General features: G+C 40.8%; 1 protein-coding gene across 4 annotated transcripts in view; it reads left to right on the forward strand.

The window, feature by feature from the left end:
* The window catches only part of CAMKMT (calmodulin-lysine N-methyltransferase), a 331,308-nt gene extending 312,870 nt beyond the window's left edge, over window positions 1-18,438 (forward strand). Inside the window, exons 11-12 of one of the 4 annotated variants that reach the window (XR_015797399.1) lie at window positions 15,351-15,458; window positions 16,294-18,438. Coding sequence is in view for 3 of the 4 variants with exons in the window: in XM_088147696.1 (XP_088003822.1) it covers window positions 4,430-4,531 (102 nt within the window). In the remaining variant the exon portion in view is untranslated. Of the gene's footprint in view, window positions 1-4,429; window positions 4,550-15,350; window positions 15,459-16,293 lie in introns of all 4 variants that reach the window. The other 3 variants (XM_088147696.1, XM_088147718.1, XM_088147704.1) reach the window with 3 other exon arrangements.
* The last annotated feature ends 4,955 nt before the right edge of the window (window positions 18,439-23,393 follow it).

Below are 23,393 nucleotides of genomic sequence, written 5' to 3' on the forward strand. Positions count from 1 at the left end.
TGGTAGATAACACTTTAATCCACATTGCATTTTGAAGAGATCATGGTTCTTTTGGCAGGTAACCTAAATGTTTGATTAAAGTACTCATAGGTATGCTGCTTCTAAATAGCTATTTTTTTGTATCTGATTATTTTGTGTGGAAGAACCATCCTTTATCTTTGCATATCTAGAAGAGCTTTACAGAGGCTTTGCTTCACCATTTCCTCAGAATTAATCTGTTCATTCATAGGGATCTAATTCAAAACATTCAGGTGTTTAATTTTGTTCATCTCATACACATCTATTAAAAACAACTGTATATACAGGTATTTTGAGCCTAAAGCTTATAGCAATTAACTCCATTGAATATCAAAAAATATGAAAATAATTAGGAGGTGAATGTCTAATTGTATCATATCATGTTGTAAATCCACATTTGGTTTATGAGTGGGTCATATGGCAGCTTCAGTTGGAAAAATCTCATATAGAATATTCTGGTTATGAGGCTATATATGTCTGATTTCTACATTACAATATTTAGCCAAAAGCACTTATCTTTTTTAAGCTTGTTTTCACAAAGGGACTGTTATCATTGTCCTCTTTTATCATATTTAGTGTAATAAAAGTATAGTGTTATATGGCACTGAAGACTTCATAAAAAACTTATTTCCTTATTTTTTTTTCATACTTTATAATCTTTAACTTTTCTAAATAACTGCTTCCAGTCCCATGCATTTCAACTCATGGAGCAGGCTGTGAAGTTCATTACACTATAAAAAGGAACAGGAAGCTGTAACATTACACATCCAGTCCCACTTCAAAGATATTTCGCAATGGGCATTTTCAGCAGTGCTTAATATCACCTCTAAAGCAGAGTCTTACACTTTAAGAAATTGTTTGAAAAATTCTCCTTCCCCTTGAACAATTCGGAGAAATCATCCACCAATTCATCTACCAAGGACTATAGTAAAGAATTTTGAAAGTCCATTTGTGCCACCTGGGTGGGCACAGAAGCTAAGCAGTTTCAGACCTGCCCTGGCTAGCTGTAGGCTACACCAGGAAGACAAGACTCTTCACAGAAGGTAATGGCAAGCCACTTCCACATTGCTGCCAAGAAGACTATGTGGACATGTCCATGAATTCACCAAGAGTCAAACCTGACTTGAAGGAGCCTTTACCTTTAACTGTGAGACAGTCAGTCATTATGATACATGATGCTGCAAGCATGGAAAAAAATCATAGGGCTTACATGAATTGCTTCTTTCAGTTCCCTCTCCAGCTATAATCAAAAGGTATATCTAAAGCTGGAACAGGGCAGAACAGTATGTATTTTTATGAGCTTTGGGCACACCACATACTAACCATTAATAACACAGTATTCATAAAACAGTAGTTTATACAATTAAGCTGATTGTCTGGGCTCATGTAATAAGATTTGATTATGTGCCATCAAATTGTTTTCAACTCCTAGCAACTACATAGATAGATTTTCTCCATGACAATCTATCCCTAACCTGTTCTTTCAAGTCTCCCAATGGTGCACTCATCGTCACTGTAATTGAGGCCATCCACCTTGCTGCTGGTCATCCTCTTCTTCTCTTTCCTTCCACCTTTCTCAGCATTAGAGCCTTTTCCAGAGAGCTGGGTCTTCGCATAATGTGCCTGAAGTAGGATAATTTGAATCTAGTCATTTGTGCCTCGAGTGAGAACTCTGGGTTGATTTGATCAATGATCCATTGGCTTATTTTCTTGGCTGCCCATGGTATTGTCAGAAGTCCAACACCAAAGTTCAAAGGCATCAATACTCTTCCTATCCTGCTTGAGGCACCCCACAGAGTAGAGTCCACAGGTTGGATCTCTCGCTCCCTATCAACACCAATTCAGATCAGCCTTGGAGGAAGGAGCTGAACCAGCACAGAACTGGTCCTCCCAGCCGCAACTCCTGCAGCCAACCCAAAAGGATACCATAGTCGACGGTACTGAAAGCCGCTGAGAGGTCAAGAAGAGCAAGGATGGATGCACTATCCCCATGCTGCTCTCTCCAGAGGTCATCTAGAAGTGTGACCAATGCTGTTTTGGTCCCATAACCAGGCCTGAAACCTGACTGTTAGGGGTCCAGATAATCCATTTCCTCCGGGATCCTCTGAAGCTGTCACGTGACCACTTTTTCCACAACCTTTCCTAAAAAGGGAAGGACAAAAGTTCTTCAAAAGGGTGGAATATAATGATGATTTCTTGAGGAGACAGTGGACCAGCCTCTTTAAAAGGCATCAGGAACACCCCCTCCTGCAAGGATGAATTAACCACCACCAGTACCTACCCCAATGTCACCTCTCTGATGGCTTTAATCAGCCAGGAGGGACAAGGATCTAAAGCACAGGTAGCCGCACTAACAGCCCCAAGGACCCTTTCCACTTCCTCAGGTCCAACAGGATCAAACGATTCCTTAACTGGGTAAGCCCGCTCCCTGGGCATCTCCACTGGACCTGCATCATGCTTAGCCTCCAACTGGGAACGGATCCGAGCAATTTTATCTGACAGGTGTTCAGCAAATTCCTCTGCGTGACCCTGTAGGTGGTCCTCTGAACCCTCCTTACCCAGGAGGGACTGGGTGACCCTGAACAGGGCCTTCAGGTGACACTCTGCGGATACAATAAGGGCAGAAATATAATGGTGTTTCGCTGCCCTTACCACCACAATATAGGCCTTAATAGCAGCTCTAACCCGTGTTTGGTCAGACTTGGTCACCACTGTTTTCTGCCAGTGGTGCTCTAGACATCTCTTGGCATTCACAAAACACACTGGACACAAACTGACCAACCACATTTTAGCCTAGCAGTTGTAGATTAGCTAGTGGTTCAGCATGTCATACAAGCCCAGATCTGTGGGTTAATTAAGTAAGCCATGGCCAAGTTAAACTTGGAAAACCATGCTGTAACTTGAGTTTATTTCTTTATTTCAGCAATTTATATGGCTACCCAACTCACTCATGGTGACTCCGGGCTGCTTACAGAAATAAAAACCCCAAATACAAAACCCACTACACCCCCCTACCACAATTTTAGAACAAACAAAAGGGAAAAAAAACTTCACTTATGAAATTTACTTCCAGAAGATGTAATAAAGGCTGCTAACTTATATAGATCTAAAGGAAAATCCAGTAAAACCCATCAATGGCTATTAGGCATAATAGTTAAAAAGAAATTCTAGGTTCAAAAAAATATATCAGTTGCGAGTGGGTATTACCTAAGAAACCATTGTTTAATCCAGCAAAGGTTTATCATGTCATATCCAAGTATCTCCCAGATTAGACAATATATATAGCAGTGAGGAAATCTTTCTTGGCTTCACCTCTTATCCAAACTTCCTTGCTTTCTAAAGAGCAAGAATTGGAGCTTCCAGATTTATATTCCACTGTCCTTTTGTATGCCTCTTTATCCCATAACTCTCAGTAATATATTAAAAAGAGTTTGGAATATGATGGGGCAACTCCTTTGGTCCTGGAGACCATATGTGGTGCTTCCTCATGAATTAGAAGAAAGGTGGCTGAGGATCAGTGGGCAGAAAATAAAGTAGCTAACAGCGGATGGCACTAAGGGCAGAAGCCAAGCAGAAAGGCATTCTTTTCTTGTATGTGTTTACACACATATATTTTGTCCTCCATTGGGTGCAATTATATGCATGGGCTCTGGCTGCTGATTCTGAATGCCAGGTAATAAGACCATCCTTATCCATGACCTAACTGTAGGTGAGGCAGCTGACCCGGCATGTATAACGAAGGCTTGACTAGGTGCAGCGGAGAAAGTTCTCTCCTCAGAGTTATGCCTGGATTTTGAGTCTGGCACTGGCCATGAATCCAGAGAAGGAGCAGTGGGGTACCAGTTGTCATCCATAAGGACATGATGGCTTTCAGGGGAAGCCATCCTTGCCTGAGCTTCTAGATTCCATTGTCAGGTTAGCAATTGAGTCCCAAGGCTTAGAATTCTTGGTGACTTCAACCTCCGTCCAGGTGGTACTGAGTCTGGGACAGCTCAGAAGTTCATGATCACCATAGCAACTATGGACCTGACCCAAGTCATCAAGAACATGAAACACTAGAGATCTGGTTTTTGTCTTAGTGTAATTGCAACATAATCTGGGAATGGAAGACTTTACCATCAGTTCATTGCCATGGGCAGATCACTCCCTGACTGCTTGTCAGCTTGCTGATGAGCTCCCCCCGCCCCTGGGTGGGAGGATCTATTAGAACAGTCTGCCCCACGTGACTAATGGACCCTGAGGGGTTCCAGAGGGGTCCCCCCCACACAAGGATCTAATAGGCAGTTTAATTGAGGCCTTGATTGCTGCTTAGAATAAGAATGTAATGAGGACCTTAGACCAGATTGCTCCTATGTGGCCTCTCGCTGTGCATCAATCCCAGGATGTTCCTTGTTTTTCTGACAAATTTCAGAACATGAAATACCAGAAGAGATGCTCAGAGTGCTGTTGGAGGAAGATGAAGAGTGAATCTAACCAAATACAAATAATAGCCCATTTTAGGATTACATCATAGTGATAACAGCAACAAAAGGTAGCTTTTTTTCTGCTCTTATCACACCCACAGATAGCTGTCCAATAGCCCTTTTTAGACTGACTTGTTTATTTGCAGGAGGAGAGAAGCCACAGGACCACCTGCAAGGCCACTGGGAGGAATATTGTAGACATCTGGTGGATAAAGTCATTCAGATTCATTTGAAGTTGAACTCTCATTGAGTATGTCCTGTTGAGGAGCAGAAGCAATGTCTCTATAGTTAGCTGGTGTGGGTCTTCCGGGCTGTGTGGCCGTGTTCTTGAAGTTTTGTTTCCTAACGTTTCGCCAGCACCTGTGACCGGCATCTTCAGAGTGCAGGAGCACAGACAGGAGCAGTTCTCTCTGTGCCCAGGGTGATGTGACCCTTTTGTGGGTATTTATAGAGATCTGAGGGGGGGGAAGGGGGGGATTGGGGGGTGGGGGGGTTGAGTTACTGAGTGGCTGCTTGTTTGGGTGTCAGCATCTGTGTGTATCTTCCTGGGGATTAGGCAGAGTTTTTTCTTCTATTGAATTGTTAACGAGGGGCTGCTGGGGGTGATTAGCAAGTTAATTGTGTGAACTGTTCACATGTCCTGGTGGTTGAGCTGAGTTCGTTGACCTTTTGCAGGCTGTATTTTTCAGGATTGGTAGCCAGGTTTTGTTGATTTTTAGACTCTCCTCTTTTTTATTGAAACTGTGCTGGTGTTTGTGAATCTCAATGGCTTCCCGGTATAGCCTGGTATAGTGGCTGTTGATGTTGTCCAGTATCTCTGTGTTTTCAAATAGGATTTTGTGTCCAGTGTGCTTGAGAGCATGTTCAGCTACTGCAGATTTTTCTGGTTGCTGTAGTCTGCAGTGCCTTTCGTGTTCTTTTATCCTGGTATGGATGCTGCATTTTGTGGTCCCGATGTATACTTGCCCGCAACTGCATGGTATGCGGTATACTCCTGCAGCGGTGATGGGATCCCTTTTGTCTTTTGCTGATTTTAGCACTTCTTGTACTTTTCTGGTGGGTCTGAAGATTGTTTGGAAATTGTGTTTTTCCATCAGTTTTCCCATGCGGTCTGTGACCCCTTTGATATAGGGCAGAAATATTTTGTTGGTGGGTGGGTGGCTGTTTTTCTTCTTCAGTCGCATGTTGCTTTCTTGGTTTGATGGCTCTTTTTATTTCATTTTTGGAGTAGCCATTTGCTTGTAGGACCCAATTAAGGTGGTTAAGTTCAGAGTTTAGGAATTGGGTTTCGCAGATCCGATTGGCACGATCCATGAGGCTTTTGATAATGTCTCTTTTCTGACGTGGGTGGTGGTTGGAGTTTTTGTGTAGGTACCGGTCTGTGTGGGTGGGTTTTCTGTAGACTTTGTGTCCTAATTTGAGGTCTGGTTTGCGTATGACCAACGTGTCTAGAAATGGAAGTTGGCCGTCCACTTCTTTTTCCATGGTGAATTGTATATTGGGGTGGATGCTGTTTAGGTGGTTCAGGAACTTCTCTAGGTCTTCTTCATCCTGACTCCAAATTGCAAAGGTGGCATCCACAAATCGGAACCAGACTGTTGGGGTAGCGGGTGCGGTTTCTAAAGCCCGTTTTTCAAAATGTTCCATGTAGAAATTTGCTACGACTGGGCTCAGGGGGCTTCCCATGGCGACACCGTCCATCTGTTCGTAGTACTCATTATCCCATAGGAAGTAAGTGGTTGTTAGGCAGTGCTGAAATAAGGCTGTTATGTCTTCTGGGAAGATCTGTTTGATGAGTGCCAGGGTGTCCCTCACTGGTACCTTGGTGAACAGGGAGACCATGTCAAAGCTGACCAGTTTGTCCGTGGGGTTGAGTTTCAGAGTGCTGATTTTGTCGATGAAATGTCCTGAGTCTCTGATGTGGGCTGGAGTCTGTCCAACGTGGGTCTGTAGAAGGGTGGCCAGATGTTTGGATAATTCGTATGTCAGGGAGCCAAAAGCGCTTACGATGGGTCTGAGTGGGATTGAGTCTTTGTGGATTTTGGGGAGTCCGTATAGTCTGGGTGTAAGGGCTTCTGTCTTGCATATGCGTTGAAGTACATTGGGGTGAAGGGAGGAGCTCCTTGTCAGGGTGTTGGTTTGTTTCATGATTTTGCTGGTTGGATCCCGTTTTAGTTTTCTGTATGTGGTGGGGTCTAGTAGTTCTCTAACTTTGTCTTTGTATTCATCTGTTTTCATAATTACTGTGGCGTTGCCCTTGTCAGCCGGTAGGATGATGATGTCGGGGTCCGAATTGAGGGTTTCTAGGGCATTTCTCTCTTTCCTCGTTATGTTGCTGGTGGGAGGCTTTGCTCTCCATAGGATCCTTGCTATCTCACCCCTTATTTCCTCTGCTTCCTCTTCAGGACGGTGGCGGATGGCTGATTCCACACTGGCGATATCTTCCACAGGAATTCTGGGGGGTGTGATTGCGAAGTTTCCTCCCTTGGCTAGGATGGCGGTTTCTTCTGGCGCGAGTTGGCGTTCCGTCAAATTGATGACAATGCGGGCGGGATCCAGTGCCGGTTTTGGTTGACTGTTTTGGCATTTGTTAAACTTTTGCTTTTGCCTGGTTGTGTGGTCAATGATATCCTTTTCCATTTTCCTGTAGGTTAGGGTGTCAATCTTGTCCCAGTCCTGGCTTCTCATTTTCTGACTGATGCTGATGTGTGTGTCAAATAGTTCTTTGTCTGTGATGGCAAGTTTTCTGCAGGTTGTGTGTATTCTCTCACGTAGGAGGGCTTGTTCAAGTCGGTCATAAATGCGGTTAGCTTATGGAGATTTGAGAGTCCTTTTCATTCTGAGAAAAGCTGGGATGGTCCCAGTGTCTCTGCATCGTAGTAGGAAGGTTAAGGAGCATAGTAGGTGTGCTTTTTTGTTCTGGAGTGTTCCTAGTCTCCATGTCTGTCAGAACGTTTCCTCCCCATAGAGGCGTTCAATGTATTGTCGAAGGCTTTCACGGCCGGCATACGATGGCTGGTGTGGGTCTTCCGGGCTGTGTGGCTGTGTTCTTGAAGTTTTGTTTCCTAACGTTTCCCCAGCACCTGTGACCGGCATCTTCAGAGTGCAGGAGCACAGACAGGAGCAGTTCTCTCTGTGCCCAGGGTGATGTGACCCTTTTGTGGGTATTTATAGAGATCTGAGGGGGGGAAGGGGGGGATTGGGGGTGTGTGGGGGGTTCTCTATGGTTAGCTGGGACAAGATTGAGCATGTAACTCCTGAGCAGATGGATAAGATCCTCAGCTCTGCTAACCTGGCCACCTGTTTGTTAGATCTATGCCCCTCCTTGTTTGTGAAGGCCACGTTTGAAGTGACATGTGGGGAGGGGTCCATGCAGTAGTGCCTGCTTTGCTGAGGGAGGCAGTTGTCCTCCCTTCCTCAAGAACTTCTAGCTGGGCCCACAGTTCTGGATAGGTTTTGTCTAGTCTGTACCTCCCCTTCTCAAAGGTTATCAAGAAAGTGGTCAGGCTGCTGCTTCAGAGAGCACTGGAAGAAACTGATTTTCTAGGTTTTTTCCAGTCAGGTTTTAGGCCAGAACACAGTACTGAGACAGCATTAGTTGCAGTTATTGATCACCTCTCATGGAGCCAGAACTGTGATAGTGCAACTCTCCTGATTCTCTGTTATCTCTCAGTGACTTTTAATAACATCAACCATCACATGCTTCTGGACCACTTGGAGGATTAGGGGTGAGGGCCATGGTCGTTGCAGTGGTTCTCCTCCTTTCCTCTGTGGCTAGGTTCAGTCAGTGTTGGCTGTGGGGGAGAAATTAGCCTGGAGCCCCTGGTGTGTGGAGTGCTCCAGGACTCAACATTCTTGTCCCTTCCATTTAACATCTGCATGAAGCCACTGGGTGAGGTTATCCATCAGCTTGGATCAGGTACCCTCAGTATACTGATGATATCCAGCTGTACATCTTGACCCCAGGCTGACCAGGTGATGCTGCCAAGGTCTTGTCGCAGTATCTGGAGGCTGTGGGGGCCTGGATGGGAGGGAATAAGGTCAAAGTCAATCCCAACAAGTTCGAGTGGGTGGGATAATTGGACTGGAGATGTCCTATCTTTTGTCCTGAATGGGGCTGCACTTTTCCCTTGGGACTGGTGCATAATTTGGGTGTCTATTTTAGACTCACAGCTCCTGCTTCAGGAGCAGGTGGCAGCTGTGCCTAGGAAGGCCTTTACACAAAGGGAGGGTTGCAATCTATTGTCGGACTGCAGTGAAAACATAACAACAGCTGATTTCTTTGACTTATTTTATAATTCATATTTTAAACTTTCAACTTAGTAAGTTATTTCTCACTAACTGAAATTATCACATCTATATATTATTTGTGTTGTGAATAACTTCTGATCTTTGATCACAATAAAGATGTGATCTGATCTGAGTAAATAATAAATAGAAATCTGAAAAGATAAATATTAAGAATGAAAAGTAAAAAGAACATAAAAGGAGAAATTAGTGGAAAGTAGGTCTAGCAAATCTGGGCTGCAAAAATCCAATTAAACATTTCTGTGTTGCCATCCGTTGGCCATCCAGATTTTTGTACCCCAGATCTGGAAGCCCTAATGAGTGAACAGAATAATAATTAAAAAAGAAAAACTGTGCTGGAATTAAAAGCAATGAAATACCTGATTTAAATTCCATATCAGGATAATAAGCTGAAATGATGTAAGAATAAAATCTCTCTTTCTCTCCCTCTGTTACTCATATACTACACAAAAAAGGACCACGTGCTCTTTCCCTTTGATGTACTTAGCTTACTCCTTCTACCTTCAGCTCAGTGCTGTGCTGTGCAAGTATTCTGGCCTTGGGGAAAAGAGTTAGTTAATGCACTGCTTAGATACTAACCCACACAATTAGGTGTTAATAAATAATCATTCTTTACTAAGCTTGAAAGATATGGACTTCTTTTGGGAGAGAGAGGGTAATTCCTTGGAAAGTTCAGAAAATTCTGAGATATAGGGTAAGCAGATTCTTTAAAAATGTTTTGGGCATCTTCCCCCCAAGTGTCATACTGAGAAACTATAGAGCTACAGCATATAAACACACAAATAACCTGGGAATCTTAAGGATTTGAGAGAATAACTGAAAAGTAGCAGGCCAGATGCCTCCTCTTCACTGTTACAAACAAATCCAGAGTTATCCAGAGGCTGCAGATGAATACATAGCTCCCTTGTCTATATATTCTATATAGTCTACATATATACTACTCTGTACTCATAGGGTAGGTAAGCACACTAGTCACATTTACATTCCCTCTTGGGATGGTCTGACTTTCTCCCAGAATACCTAATAAGTACCTCTGATCCTTCCCCTATCTAAAAGGAGGTGGACCAACAGCAATTTCCCCTCTTCAACCATTCCATCTTGCTCCTTTGCTACCACCACTGATGTTAAAACAGCAAAGTGACTGGTAAGTAGGGTTGCTCATCCATACCTTTTGGTCTTAGAGCCTAAGAAAAGGAAGGTAGACTACATATCCCATTCTAAAGGTAGTCTCAAGACCTGAGACTTTCTCTTCAGGCAACCATACTGAAAAAATTTCCAGAACCTTTTCAGAGTAGCTGCTAACTCTTATGGGTCAGAATGGCAACGTCTACAGCTACTTTAAGAGGAAGAAATGACAACAGATAGGGCCCTCCTAGAGTTGCTGTCAGAGTGGCTACAAACATTCTTAAGATCTGAGTGGCTCTGTTAACTGCATTTTAGTGCTGGAAGTGCTGTGGCAGGGTACAGGAGCAAGAGTGGTGGCTCAAAAGAGTAATAAAATAGGCCTTCAAGAGCTGTATGAAACCTGTGGTCCACAGATTATCCACCTATATTCTCAAATTTCTCATGGGGTTGAAAGGACTACACAAATTCCTGTTTTCTGAATGATTCATCTGGATGGGTAATTGCTATGAAGTTGATGATGGGAGATGCCTTGGGTCACTGTTGAGCAAAATCTTTCCGACAGTCTGCAAGAATAAATTCTGGGTCTAGGATGCTTGTTAACATTTCAGGCATAAATGGGGATTTATTTGATTTTGTTGTTGTTGTTTGTTTTCTGCTGCCTGATCCATGGCAGTGCAATGTTGATTGAAAGGTGGCTTATAATAGTTTCCTTAGTTCTCCCTTTGCTTCCCAGTTGTACACCCCAACATCCCAGAGACACAGCAGTTCCCATTTGCCTTTCTTTCTGTTTCCAGGTCTAAGGAATATGGAAGTACAGAGAACCTTTTTTGGTGCTCAGTTTCCTGTGTAAGAGGCTAATTCTTCACTGCTGCTTTCCTTAGATTTGGGAGATCAAGAAAATTAGCAGAGGATATCACCATGGCTCTATCATGTTAAGCTTCACATGAGTTCCTTTTCTTTTTTCAATGTTAAACAGCCCCTAAGGCAAAGGGAAGACAGGGAGCTGGCACACAGCCTGACCTCGCAATGGGCAATTATTTCTTTTTGCTTTACTATGTGTTCAGGTGCTGGAAATGTGCTGCCCTGTGTTAAAGGCTCAAGAGGTGCTTTTTTATTGAATTAAGTCTGTCAGAAGAATTTTCCAAGCTCTTCTAATAGTCTAAAACCATACAATCAGTAACCAAAAGCAGCTGTACAATATTTCACATTGCAGACCCTGAATGTAGATTGTGGGATGGATAGATAGATAGAAAACAATTTCATCAGGCAGTTTGGGGTCATGATGCTAGACTTCATTCATTCGCCTCTGATCAACTCCATGTTTAAGGATCATGACAAAGTAATTGTGTACCATCTACGTTAAATGTTGCCTGGTGGATAGAATGGTGTTATAAAAATAGTTTTTTGGAATTACACAAGAAACTAGAACAGAAATGCATTGTGAATTGGAAAGAAAATAATCTACAGCCATCCCCTTTGGTGCTAGAAGAAAATGCAAGGCAATATGGTGGAGCTCGATAGAATAGCCAGTTGATAAATTCCGAGTGTTGCTGCATTTCTGAGACAGCAAAAATAGAAGGGGAGACGGATTGGCTTGGCAGCATGTGTTATATGACTAATAATGGGCTGCATTTAATTTGGTGGATCACCAAATTAAATGCAGCCCATTGAGCTACATCAGTTCCCAGTTTCTCCTGTGGTAGGAGAGGCTCTGATGAGCTACATCAATCCCAAATATGTTCACTGTTCAGAGAAAGCAAAATCAATGTCAGCAAAGCTATTCTGAAATAGTGGCACCACAGAAGTAATTGTATGAAGTGGGGCTTTCATGAACATTCCTGCTAGCTTCCACCCCTCTCCTCAAACCCCATGCAGCCTATCTCCCAAACTCCCTGCATTGCTGCTTGTTGATAGTTAAGTAGGTCATACAAAGGCAGACACCTGCTATTTATGGCAGAAGAAGCCACAGAAAGCAGCCAGTCAGGAGATACATCCTATCCAGTGCTCAGATGGCACCATTAACCCCTAATCACAAATAGCTGGATCAGTCACCAAGCCCCCAGAGTAAGAGAGCGGGCTTAAGCCATCCAGTGTCATTCACATGCGGCCAGACGTTCTGCATGGCCCTTTGTCTTTTCAGAGTCATGGAATACTACCCTTCGAGGAAAAAATAGTACTCATCACTCCCCACTATATGGGCATATTTAAGTTATAAACTTTATGCTCAGAGGTCAGTGAATTGTGTGTAAACTTATTTATCTTACTAATTAAATTTATATTCTGTCGGAGTCACAAAAAATTCTTGGTGATTCACAAATCATGCGATATTGTTACTTGTTCTCCAGATATGGCTGGAAATCTGAAATGGCAAAAAAAAGGGTTAATAATTGAGAAAGGGTTAGGATCAGAACATGGGGCCTGGACAACTTTCTCTAATCGCGCCCCCCCTCCAACTTGGGGATGCGTTAACATTTCGTTAGGAAAAGTTACTAGTGGTACATCCTTCAATGATCAGTTCCTTCATAATAGAATAACTGAGGGAGCAAGGAAATTGTCTGTTCTGTGTTGTCCATTACCCATAAATGTTAATAGTGTGATTTTTCACCTATTTATTTAGAACAATCTCACTGAATCTAGTGCATTTTACTTCCATGTAAGGGGTATAGGATTGCATTGTGAGTCACTGTGCAGTGTGTAGTGTAGATATTGATGTATATTTTGGTCAGTAAATTATATATAGTAAATTTTCAAATGCAGCTTGAAACAAAAGAACCATCTCTTCTTGAGGATTGAGACAGAGTGATACAAACAATTACAGAGTAAATGACATAGCATACAGCAGTTGAGGTAGTTCAGCAACATGCAAGAATGGGAGAGGGCTCAGGCAGAGATGAACTGGTTGAAAATGGAGATACTGCAAACTTAGTGTGCTCTTGTGGCTGGATATTAAACTTTTTTCCCAAGCTCAGTTGCAAATATTCCCCATCCTTCTAGCTCATTACTTAGTTTTCTCCTAAACTACTGTTTCTCAACCTTGGCGACTTTAAAAGGTGTGGACGTCAACTCCCAGAAGTCCCCTGCCAGCATGGTGGCTGGGGAATTCTGGGAGTTGAAATCCACACATCTTAAAGTTGCCAAGGTTGAGAAGCACTGTCCTAAACTGATATACCTACTTTTTGGAATTGTCTTTTTTCTTCTTCCAAGAAAAAGAGAGGGGCTTTCCAACTACGGGACTGCTAGTTTTGACTGGAAACTTCATTTTTTTTTCTGGGTTTATGTGAACAGTTTGGTTGTTAAGTAGGATCGTGCTTTCTGGTTGTGTGTCCAAACCTCATCTTTCCCTAGGCTGCATTTTCTCCCAAATGAAGGAGAGGCGTTTTCCTTTCGGCTCCGTGTTATCCTCTTATCCCTACTGTTTTGGAATAGAGCGTAACCAGCTGGAGAACTGTAAGAAGCCTGATAATGCAGCTATTTTCTGCTGTCCCGTCTTAATCTTGTTACACAAATGGTTGTGAAGAGATTCATGAATTTTAATTTTGCCCTCTGTGTTAGTGCTTCATGTCACTCATCCACAGCTGCCTTCCATGGCGAGTTATTCACCCCTCCTCTTACAAGGGGGGGAAAAATTAGTTACAATCTTGACAGTAGCGCAAGTAACAACAATAAAAAAAAAAAATCCACAGATTTAGGCAACCACCCATGAAGCTGATTAACAGGCAGTGATCAGGAGGAACAGCTTTGCCTCTTAAACTTTTCACCTCTCATTGTTAGCTGTGAAATTTTATTTCCGTTTAAAAAACAAGCCTGTAATCAAAACTGGGCCTATACCTTGTGCTCGCGCTTTTGTTTAAAAGCTACAGACACATCACAGGGGTGTCCATCCTCTTCTGAGGCTGGGTTTCACAGCACATCACTCTCCCACTAACTTCTGGAATATTTTCTGAATAATTAATATATGATTAAAAAAAAAAAAAACATAAGCAGACACAGGTTATGCTCCTTTGTCAAACATATGTTGCAAACTGGGTATGTTTCGTTCAAGATTCAATATTTCCCTTCTCCTGAAATGAGTAATAAAAATATAAACATGCGGGTACCACAGATTCATGTTTTAATAGGAACAAAGCAAACTCATGATGCTTTTCAAAACAAAAGCAAAGGCTGAGGCTCTGGTATGAGACCAGGATGTGATGTGGAAAGAACAGTTGTATTGCCTTTCTCCTTATCTATCTGAACTACCACATTACGAGTGGCTAGTGCTTATAATGTGTATGGTGTGCTGTTGATAATTGTGGCTACTGTAAAGGGTAAACAGTATGAATTCCGCTCCCGTTGCTGCTGTTCACCCCGTGGGTCTGAGTGTGTTACATCCAATTAGGAGGGAAAGCATAATGCTACTAAGAGCAGCCATATAATTTATTTCAGTTCTCCTAGGCCTCTCTTGCTCTCCTCCCTCTTCTTGCCTCCAAAATTGAAAAATTGTTTTATTCACAATCTGCTTTTAGTTGTTCATGCGATTCAAAGGGCGGGTTTACAAGGGTTTTTTTCCCCCATTTCATAAAATTACAATAATTAATTGGGCTCAGAAGTGCAACCATGATGTGCGCAATAACACTCTACATAATATTCTGGACTGAAGCATATGCACTGTTTACAAATGCCTCTGTGTATGCATATATGAGTTCAATAATGTTATGTTTCCAATGCACTTACGATTGGATAACAGGTTGCAGTAATACATGCCTTTGTGGCATTTATTTGTTTAACATCCCCCTGCTAATCTGGAATGGTGAAACCGGGTCTGGATTGCGCTTAAACTCTGTAATGGATCCTTGGGGCTGGCCACCAGAGGTCACTAGAGAATTCAGGTTAAAAGAGACACGGGGCAGGCCAGATCTGCTGCATTCCTAAACAAGAACGTTCTTTTTCTTATGGGCTTACAAGATATTATTTCTGGATGTAGGTTAGTGAAGCTGCTGACCCAAGACACACAAGGGAAGAGAGGATTATGAGCAATAGGAATGGCCACTTGAAGTTTATTCCTCAAGGAAATGAAGTTTCCTTTCTAAAAAACAGACCTCAAGATGCAATTGAAGAAAACTTTTAACTGGCAATTATTTTGTTTACTTTTTTTTTAAAAAAGGAAGTGTTTGTTCATTATTATCATCATCAGCATTTATAACAATGGAGTGTTTTTTGGTCCTTCAAGAGATCATTTGGAATGTGTCCCATGAAAATTCATGCCACCCTCCTCCAAAAAAAAAAAACAAAAAACAGTTCATTTCTTGTATTAACCAATATTTTCGTATTTGCAATGCCATTTTTAAAATAGAGTGCATTGGCTGCTAAGAAATAACATTACTCGAACAATGAGTTCGATATTATTTAAAATACTGCATATTATTATAAAATGAATGAGACATTTTATTCACACAGGACTCTTCGTGTTAATGTTAAAGAGAACCAAACTGACATTTTTAAGGTGGCTGAGAATTTGAAGAAATTAATGACTGTTATTGGGAAAAGTTGCACTGCTCATAAATGGTAAATTATTCCTTAGAATTAGAGAATAGGATATGGGAAATTCCTGTTTATATAATGACAAAAAAGAAATGCCAAAAGCCATTTAGAATATATAATATTCTAGTACACACACATGTACACTAGAATATTATATATTAAATATTACATATTAAAGAAAAAGGAGCACAATTTCATATTCTTTGCCTCTTATTCAGTTTTGTGTAGGCTTTCTCTCTCTCTCTCCACGCACACACACCCAAAAATTGCTTCAGTGAAGTCTTTTTAAATGTTAAGATGACTCCATTTTCATTTGGATAGCTTCTTGAATTCAGTGGTTTATGCCTATAGAAAATATATGCCCAAGTTAACCACTTGGTAAATAAACCCTTACTGGAGAACTGCCTAAATGAGTACTCATTTTAAGAATGAGCACATGTTACATTGCACTGAGCTATGGAGGCTCACGTAGCCTTTATTCGTATTGCTAAGAATGTGCTGCACTGATTCTGTATTCAGAGAGGTACGTCTGAGTTACTATGCGAAACTATTACTGAAGTCCTTTAGTAGTTGGTGATCTTAGGGCTCCATCCATCATTGATTTAAAGCCTTATTCTTTAGGAGGCTGTTTAGCTTTCACTTATGTGTACATTTCAGACTAGTATTTACTCCACTGCATGCCTTTTTCTCATCAGCAATTTTGATGTGCAGTTATAAAAAATGAAAATAAAAGTTATGCCAAATAATGTTTACTTTCCCTTTTGATACCCACTCACCTAAAAAAAAAAAAAAATCAGACTCAGCAACAAAGATTTTGTTTCTGTCATTAAACTGTTGCTTTCTGTTTCTTTATTTGCAGCTGAAAAAAGAAGAAAAAGATATTTATGATCCAAACCTCCACTACCCATTTTTTCTTGTTTTAACCAAAGGATAGAATATGGGAAGAATATATTTTTATTACAAAATGAATTGTACATAATAATTTCTTGGGAAAAGTAAATTCAGACCAATGCATAGTAGATCATTCTTGGAACTTTTGTGTCCACTCTATTAAAAAGAGAGCTTGATAATACTAAAGTCTTAAGAGCTCCATTTTCCTTCCTTTGTGGCTGTCATTTCGCACATGATTTCTTCATTGTGACAAAAAATGTTTTTTCTGTTGCATCTGGAAGAATGTGTTCTGTGGCTATGTTTGATCGACTGCAAAATGCTAAAGGATTTATTGTTCAAGTAAGTGAAGAAAAAGATACTGATAAATGTTCAACACTTGAGATCATATCATATTCTACAAAGGCTTCATTTTATTTTACTATTACCCCTTGGGCTATTTTTGAAAATTACCTTTTGGGTTTTCTTCTTTTCAGAGTGAAATGCTTCAAACTCAGTTTGTTTATTTTTTTAATTTTTTTTTGACAATAGGATTTGGGGTTTGGGGTGAGGTTGGGTTTTTGTTTTTTGGGGGGGGCATTTCGTCCTCTCTCACTAGATGTATTAGAAATTATTGCTTCAAACCAAAGCCTCATAAACTGACCATTTGTCCTCTGGACACAATGCGTTGGCCAGCCCTCTGCCCCTCCTCTCCAATTATGTGTGATTAGTCTCAGTGTGTTGTGTCAAGAAGGGGGAGTGTGCTGAGTACTTATTATCTGTTTAGGTACAAGAAGAGTGCTCTGACTATGAATGAAAAGTGAGTCTTTATCAGTCCTGAAATCTAACTGCAACTGTTCCCTAGACTTTCTGTTAAAAACAGGTCCTTGTCTCAGAAATCTTGGGTTTTCCTTTGCTCCCTCACTCCCCAAAAATACGTCCAAACATCCAGCATAGCCCACACCATTTCATTAACATTTTTCTCCCAGAAGCAATGCATGCCTTTCAAAGCCTAAGACAAAACTGTTTGGATTTGTTTTCTTGTTGGTTTAAGAAACGCTTTTTTGGCATCTCATTTTTTTACAAAAACTATTTTTAAAAAGCCTCTGGAAAAATTTAAATAGTAATATGCTTCACTGTGTGCTTCATTGGCACAGTATATGAAAATAAAATAATTACCTCTGAATTGTTGCTTCTCTTCTCTGATTTAACAAGTTGCACACAAACTCCCATGCCCTTCCATCTTTCTCTCAAATGCATTTCTTTACCACCAGTTTGCATGTCCTTGTATTCCACACTTTTTATGCTCCATTAGAGCACCTATATGGATCACAGAAGGCACAGGTCAAATCGCAGTTAGATCATACATTTCTTTCTCACAAAAACCTGAATTGCAATGCCAAGTGATGGGCTAACATCACAATAACAGCAATTTATTCCTCTTTTGATAAAACAGCAGTCTATTCTCAGTGTTGGATAAAGACCAGGGGCAATGCAAACCAGCCATTTATCCTAGTATTTCAGTGGTAGATCTCCTTTTATGGATGTTATGGATTTCACATTGAGATGCTTACTGCATGGAATTTCTGCTCAGAAATGGTAAAAATGTAGAGATGGATGGGTTTATCAGCAGTGTGTGTCTCATAGGTACACATACCATATGTATTTAGTAAAAAATCAAGTAGTAGAAAAAACACAAAAAGCACCCATGTGTATGAACCTTCACACATCATTACAAAAGTATTCAAGAATATGACAAATAGATATATTTGCTAACTTTTACGTAATGACCCTGGAAATTATTGTTTCACTCTTTTTTTTCCTGTCTGAGTAGATAACAAGTATATCAAAATGAACAACTAATTATTATTGTTTGTTTCTTTTCCCCATCTGTCATGTCAGTACAAGCTAGTGTCTCAAATGCAGGCTATTATCCCGTAAGGGTTTAATTGAAGGGGTCTTAAGAACACGATCCTGCAAACATTTATGCACTGAGGCTGAATGGTGAAACTAAATTACTCATGCATATAATTGATGAAAGGACCAGAGGCCCTAGATTGTAGCATTTGCTGCTAAAGATCATTGTATAAAATCCTCTGGTTTTTCTTTTTCCCTATTTCTATGAAAAAAATAAATAAAATTGCCTTATGGTGGGATATCCCTTCTGAATTATTATTATTATTATTATCATCATCATCATCATCATCATTATCATTATTATCATTATCATCATCTCAATATTGGCTTAATTAAGCATACATCTAGTTCTTTGAATGCTGCTCCTGCTCCCCCAAATATTTTAAAATTAAAAGCCCACAAAATGTGTGTGAAAGGGTTATCTTTATTCACAGTGATTGTAAGTATAAACTGACTTGAACAACAATCTAAGCAACCTTCCCTTACACACACTCACGTGGTGGGGATGCATGCTGGCTTTTGTCTGAATGGAAGCTAAACTGAAAGAGTCACTTTAAAGTTAAAATCACTGAAGATATCAATCAATGGAAACAATACATTGGTGAATGTTTTCTCATGGGCATATAAGCTGCTGCGAAAGGGGCGTCTTCATACTGAATGATAGTTTCTTGATATAAGCTGCAGGAGGAAACATTCTGATGTCAGTAACAATAGAACGGGCATATGAAAGAAACCTTTAAATTTTTAAGAAATAATTTTTTAAAACATGGTTTCTAAAAGGGACTTTCTAAAAGTCTGCAAGGTGATCTTTCCAAGCTTAAAGATGAAAAGAATGCAATTTTTTTTCAAAGAAAGGCTAGTAAGAGGCACTGAAGATTATGTTGGGCAGTGTTATAAGTATTATGCAATATTAAGGTTTGTTTTGCTTTCTATTGCCATGCACATACTGTGATAAAATAAGAACTACTGTTTCCCTTTAATTTCTGAATATTTAGCTTGTACTCTGCACACTTAGTAACCCTTTGATTTTTTTCCTTGCAAGGTTACATAAATTAAAAGGATATTCTGCCCCAATTGGTGCACTGGGGACAATAAGTCTCATCTTCAGCCGAAGAGTCCGTATAATCTAAGGCGATACTTGTGCAGAGACTAATGGAGGGCAAGGTCAAGTTCCAGTGAAATCAATTCAGATCAAGGCAGGAGAGAAGGAAGCAGACAAAAGGCAAAGGCAAGATGAGGTTGGGTGGAGAAAAAGAAGAGCCAGTAGGGCAAGATAGGATCAAAAGCACGAAGATGGCAGAAAGTCTCTGGTTATTCATCCCTAAGGACTGAATGCAACATGCTCTTACAAGTGTGAGTACTTGTAACATTCTCACCCTTGTCAATCAAGAGTTTAGGAGAGAAATATGAACATTCTCCAGCAGTGTAGTTCCATCCCTCAGCCGGAGAGAATATTTCCCCTTCCAAAAAAGAAATCACATATGCAGTTGAGCCATGCTAGATGATCTTGTACAAATGCAGTTTTCAGCAACAACACCAACAACAATAGTAGATGCATCTGCATGTAACACCCCATCTCCTCATACACGTGATGATTGTATATACTTAGCCAGACTAGAAATAAAAATTCATCCATATTAGAGCTTACAATATTACTTGTGAATTCCTGGTTTATGTACTTCAAGACTCTCCAATGCTTGAGGCCAAAGGCTGTTGTACTTAACCCTATCACCACCCCCAGCTGATCCCAGCCTCCTAGTGTTTCCCACTGCCTGCAGGACAATTTGCATATTTTCTCTCCTTTTCTTAGTTTCCACAAGCACCTTTTTCTATTTTTCTATTATTTCTTAGTAGGAAGATCATCTATAACAGGATTAGGTAAGAGGGGGAATATTTTCTTGCAAAATTTAGCTTTGGTTAAATATATAGGATTGTCATTATAAACTTGTTCAGTCAAAATGAATTTAAAACGTTGTCCTTTAGCTACAGAAAACACTTTTAGTTAAAAAGTAAAATCCAGTTGATTTCAATGGATAATGTTCTGGGCATTATCAAGTTAGGTTCATCCAATAGGCCATTTTAGGGAGGATTGCTCAGGTGATCATTTTCCTTCAATGAACAAGCAGAAGGATCTTACCTACTGGTCCCCTCCCCCATCAACTTGGACAAGAATTTTAATTGAGCCAGCGCCTTATTCTGCATATTAAATCTAACCAGTATTTTTATACCAGTTTCTTAAGTAACCCAAAGTAACTTAGTTCGCAGATAACACTAAGTCATGATGTTTACATTTCTGGATCACACTAAGCCTAAACCAAGGAAACTATGTTATTTAGTAACAGTGAGAACCATGCTAATTCATATACAAACTATGCTTGCAGATTAATCAAAGATTAACTACATGTGCAGTTTTAGAAAGTAAACTCTTTAAGACAATCTGGTTTCCTTCCCATGCACTCATTTAATTCTGTTAATTGAAAAAGAGTGTCATTTGCTTGATTTGCTGAACCTACAGTTAAACAGTTCTTAGGCACATCATACAATTTCACTTCTCAAAAAGGACATTTTGACCCTTTCAGTCTGGATTCAGACCTGGGTATGGGACTGATGGCATTGGTCCACTTTTGGATGACCTGGGTGGGTGGTTATTTTTCAATTAGTTTATTTTCCAATTATTAGATATATTTATTACTTCAATTTATATACAGTCAGGTCCAGAAATATTGGGACATCGACACAATTCTAACATCTTTGGCTCTATACACCACCACAATGGATTTGGAATGAAACAAACACAATGTGCCTTAACTGCAGACTGTCAGCTTTAATTTGAGGGTATGTACATCCAACTCAGGTGAACGGTGTAGGAATTACAACAGTTTGCATATGTGCCTCCCACTTGGTAAGGGACCAAAAGTAATGGGACAATTGGCTTCTCAGCTGTTCCATAGCCAGGTGTGTGATATCCCCTCAGTACCCCAATTACAATGTGCAGATAAAAGGCCCAGAGTTCATTTCAAGTGTGCTATTTGCATGTGGAATCTGTTGCTGTCAACTCTCAAGATGAGATCCAAAGAGCTGTCACTATCAGTGAAGCAAGCCATCATTAGGCTGAAGAAACAAAACAAACCCATCAGAGAGATAGCAAGAACATTAGGCATGGCCAAAACAACTGTTTGGAACATTCTCAAAAAGAAGGAACGCACCGGTGAGCTCAGCAACACCAAAAGACCCGGGAGACAACGGAAAACAACTGTGGTGGATGACCGAAGAATCCTTTCCCTGGTGAAGAAAACACCCTTCACAACAGTTGGCCAGATCAAGAACACTCTCCAGGAGGTAGGTGTATGTGTGTCAAAGTCAACAATCAAAAGAAGACTTCACCAGAGTGAATACAGAGGGTTCACCACAAGATGTAAACCATTGGTGAGCCTCAAAAACAGGAAGGCCAGATTAGAGTTTGCCAAACGACATCTAAAAAAGCCTTCACAGTTCTGGAACAACATCCTATGGACAGATGAGACCAAGATCAACTTGTACCAGAGTGATGGGAAGAGAAGAGTATGGAGAAGGAAAGGAACTGCTCATGATCCTAAGCATACCACCTCATCAGTGAAGCATGGTGGTGGTAGTGTCATGGCGTGGGCATGTATGGCTGCCAATGGAACTGGTTCTCTTGTATTTATTGATGATGTGACTGCTGACAAAAGCAGCAAGATGAATCCTGCAGTGTTTGGGGCAATATTATCTGCTCACATTCAGCCAAATGCTGCAGAACTCATTGGACGGCGCTTCACAGTACAGATGGACAATGACCCAAAGCATACTGCAAAAGCAACCAAAGAGTTTTTGAAGGGACAGAAGTGGAATGTTATGCAACGGCCAAGTCAATCACCTGACCTGAATCCCATTGAGCATGCATTTCACTTGCTGAAGACAAAACTGAAGGGAAAATGCCCCAAGAACAAGCAGGAACTGAAGACAGCTGCAGTAGAGGCCTGGCAGAGCATCACCAGGGATGAAACCCAGCGTCTGGTGATGTCTATGCATTCCAGGCTTCAGGCTGTGATTGACTGCAACGGATTTGCAACCAAGTATTAAAAAGGGAAAGTTTGATTTATGATTATTATTCTGTCCCATTACTTTTGGTCCCTTAACAAGTGGGAGGCACATATGCAAACTGTTGTAATTCCTACACCGTTCACCTGAGTTGGATGTACATACCCTCAAATTAAAGCTGACAGTCTGCAGTTAAAGCACATTGTGTGTGTTTCATTCCAAATCCATTGTGGTGGTGTATAGAGCCAAAGATGTTAGAATTGTGTCAATGTCCCAATATTTCTGGACCTGACTGTAGCTCCATCTCAAACACATGACTCTGGGCAGCTTACAGCAGTTAAAAACAAAACAAAAGACTACAATATAAAAGCAACACTAACTGGAACCCGCCCTGGAGGAAGGAAAAGAACCAGCACAATACAGTACCACTCCCAACCCCTGGAGCTGATCCAAAAGGATCCCGTGGTCAACAGTACTGAAAGCTGCAGAGCAAGAATGGATGCACTACCCCCATCCCACTCACACGAGAGGTCATCTAAAAGTGGACCAATGCCATCAGTCCCATACCCAGATCTGAAACTAGACTGAAAGGGTCAAAATGTCCTTTTTTGAGAAGGTAAAGTTGTATGACGTGCTCCAATAAAAATATAGGCCGTCTAAAAGCATGCAGCTGCTTGGATATCCAGAGTCTTTCCATAAACCATTATCTTTGATGGGCTGGGGAAAAAGGATATGGGAAAAATACAGGTTATTACAGAACCAGATGGGAATCACTGGAGAGCCATAGGTTAGGAATTACAGGGAAGCATATTCTCTTCTATTCCAAAACTCATACTCAGATAATAGCTTCTTTAGGGTCAACAGAATATGCACAAACTTGTGGGCAAGATGTTATAAAAGCCCAGAATATCTCCCATACAGATTTAATGACTCTAATATCAAGTGAGTTTTTTCTTTCTTTTGGCCCTTCTTACTCTCTCCCTGCCATATGCAACATTTTCACTCATTAAAAGTAATGGACAATTTATTGCTCTGTCATAACATTCCAAATCGCTCTGCCTAATGATAGGGCCAGCCTAGTGGAAAACATCTTCTACTCCTAAGATGTTGCACAAT

This window comes from Python bivittatus, unplaced genomic scaffold (genome assembly GCF_059951505.1).
Source record: "Python bivittatus isolate LINGU-HERP-01145 unplaced genomic scaffold, Pbiv_v1 ctg000020_np1212, whole genome shotgun sequence".
Lineage (NCBI taxonomy): Eukaryota > Metazoa > Chordata > Lepidosauria > Squamata > Pythonidae > Python > Python bivittatus.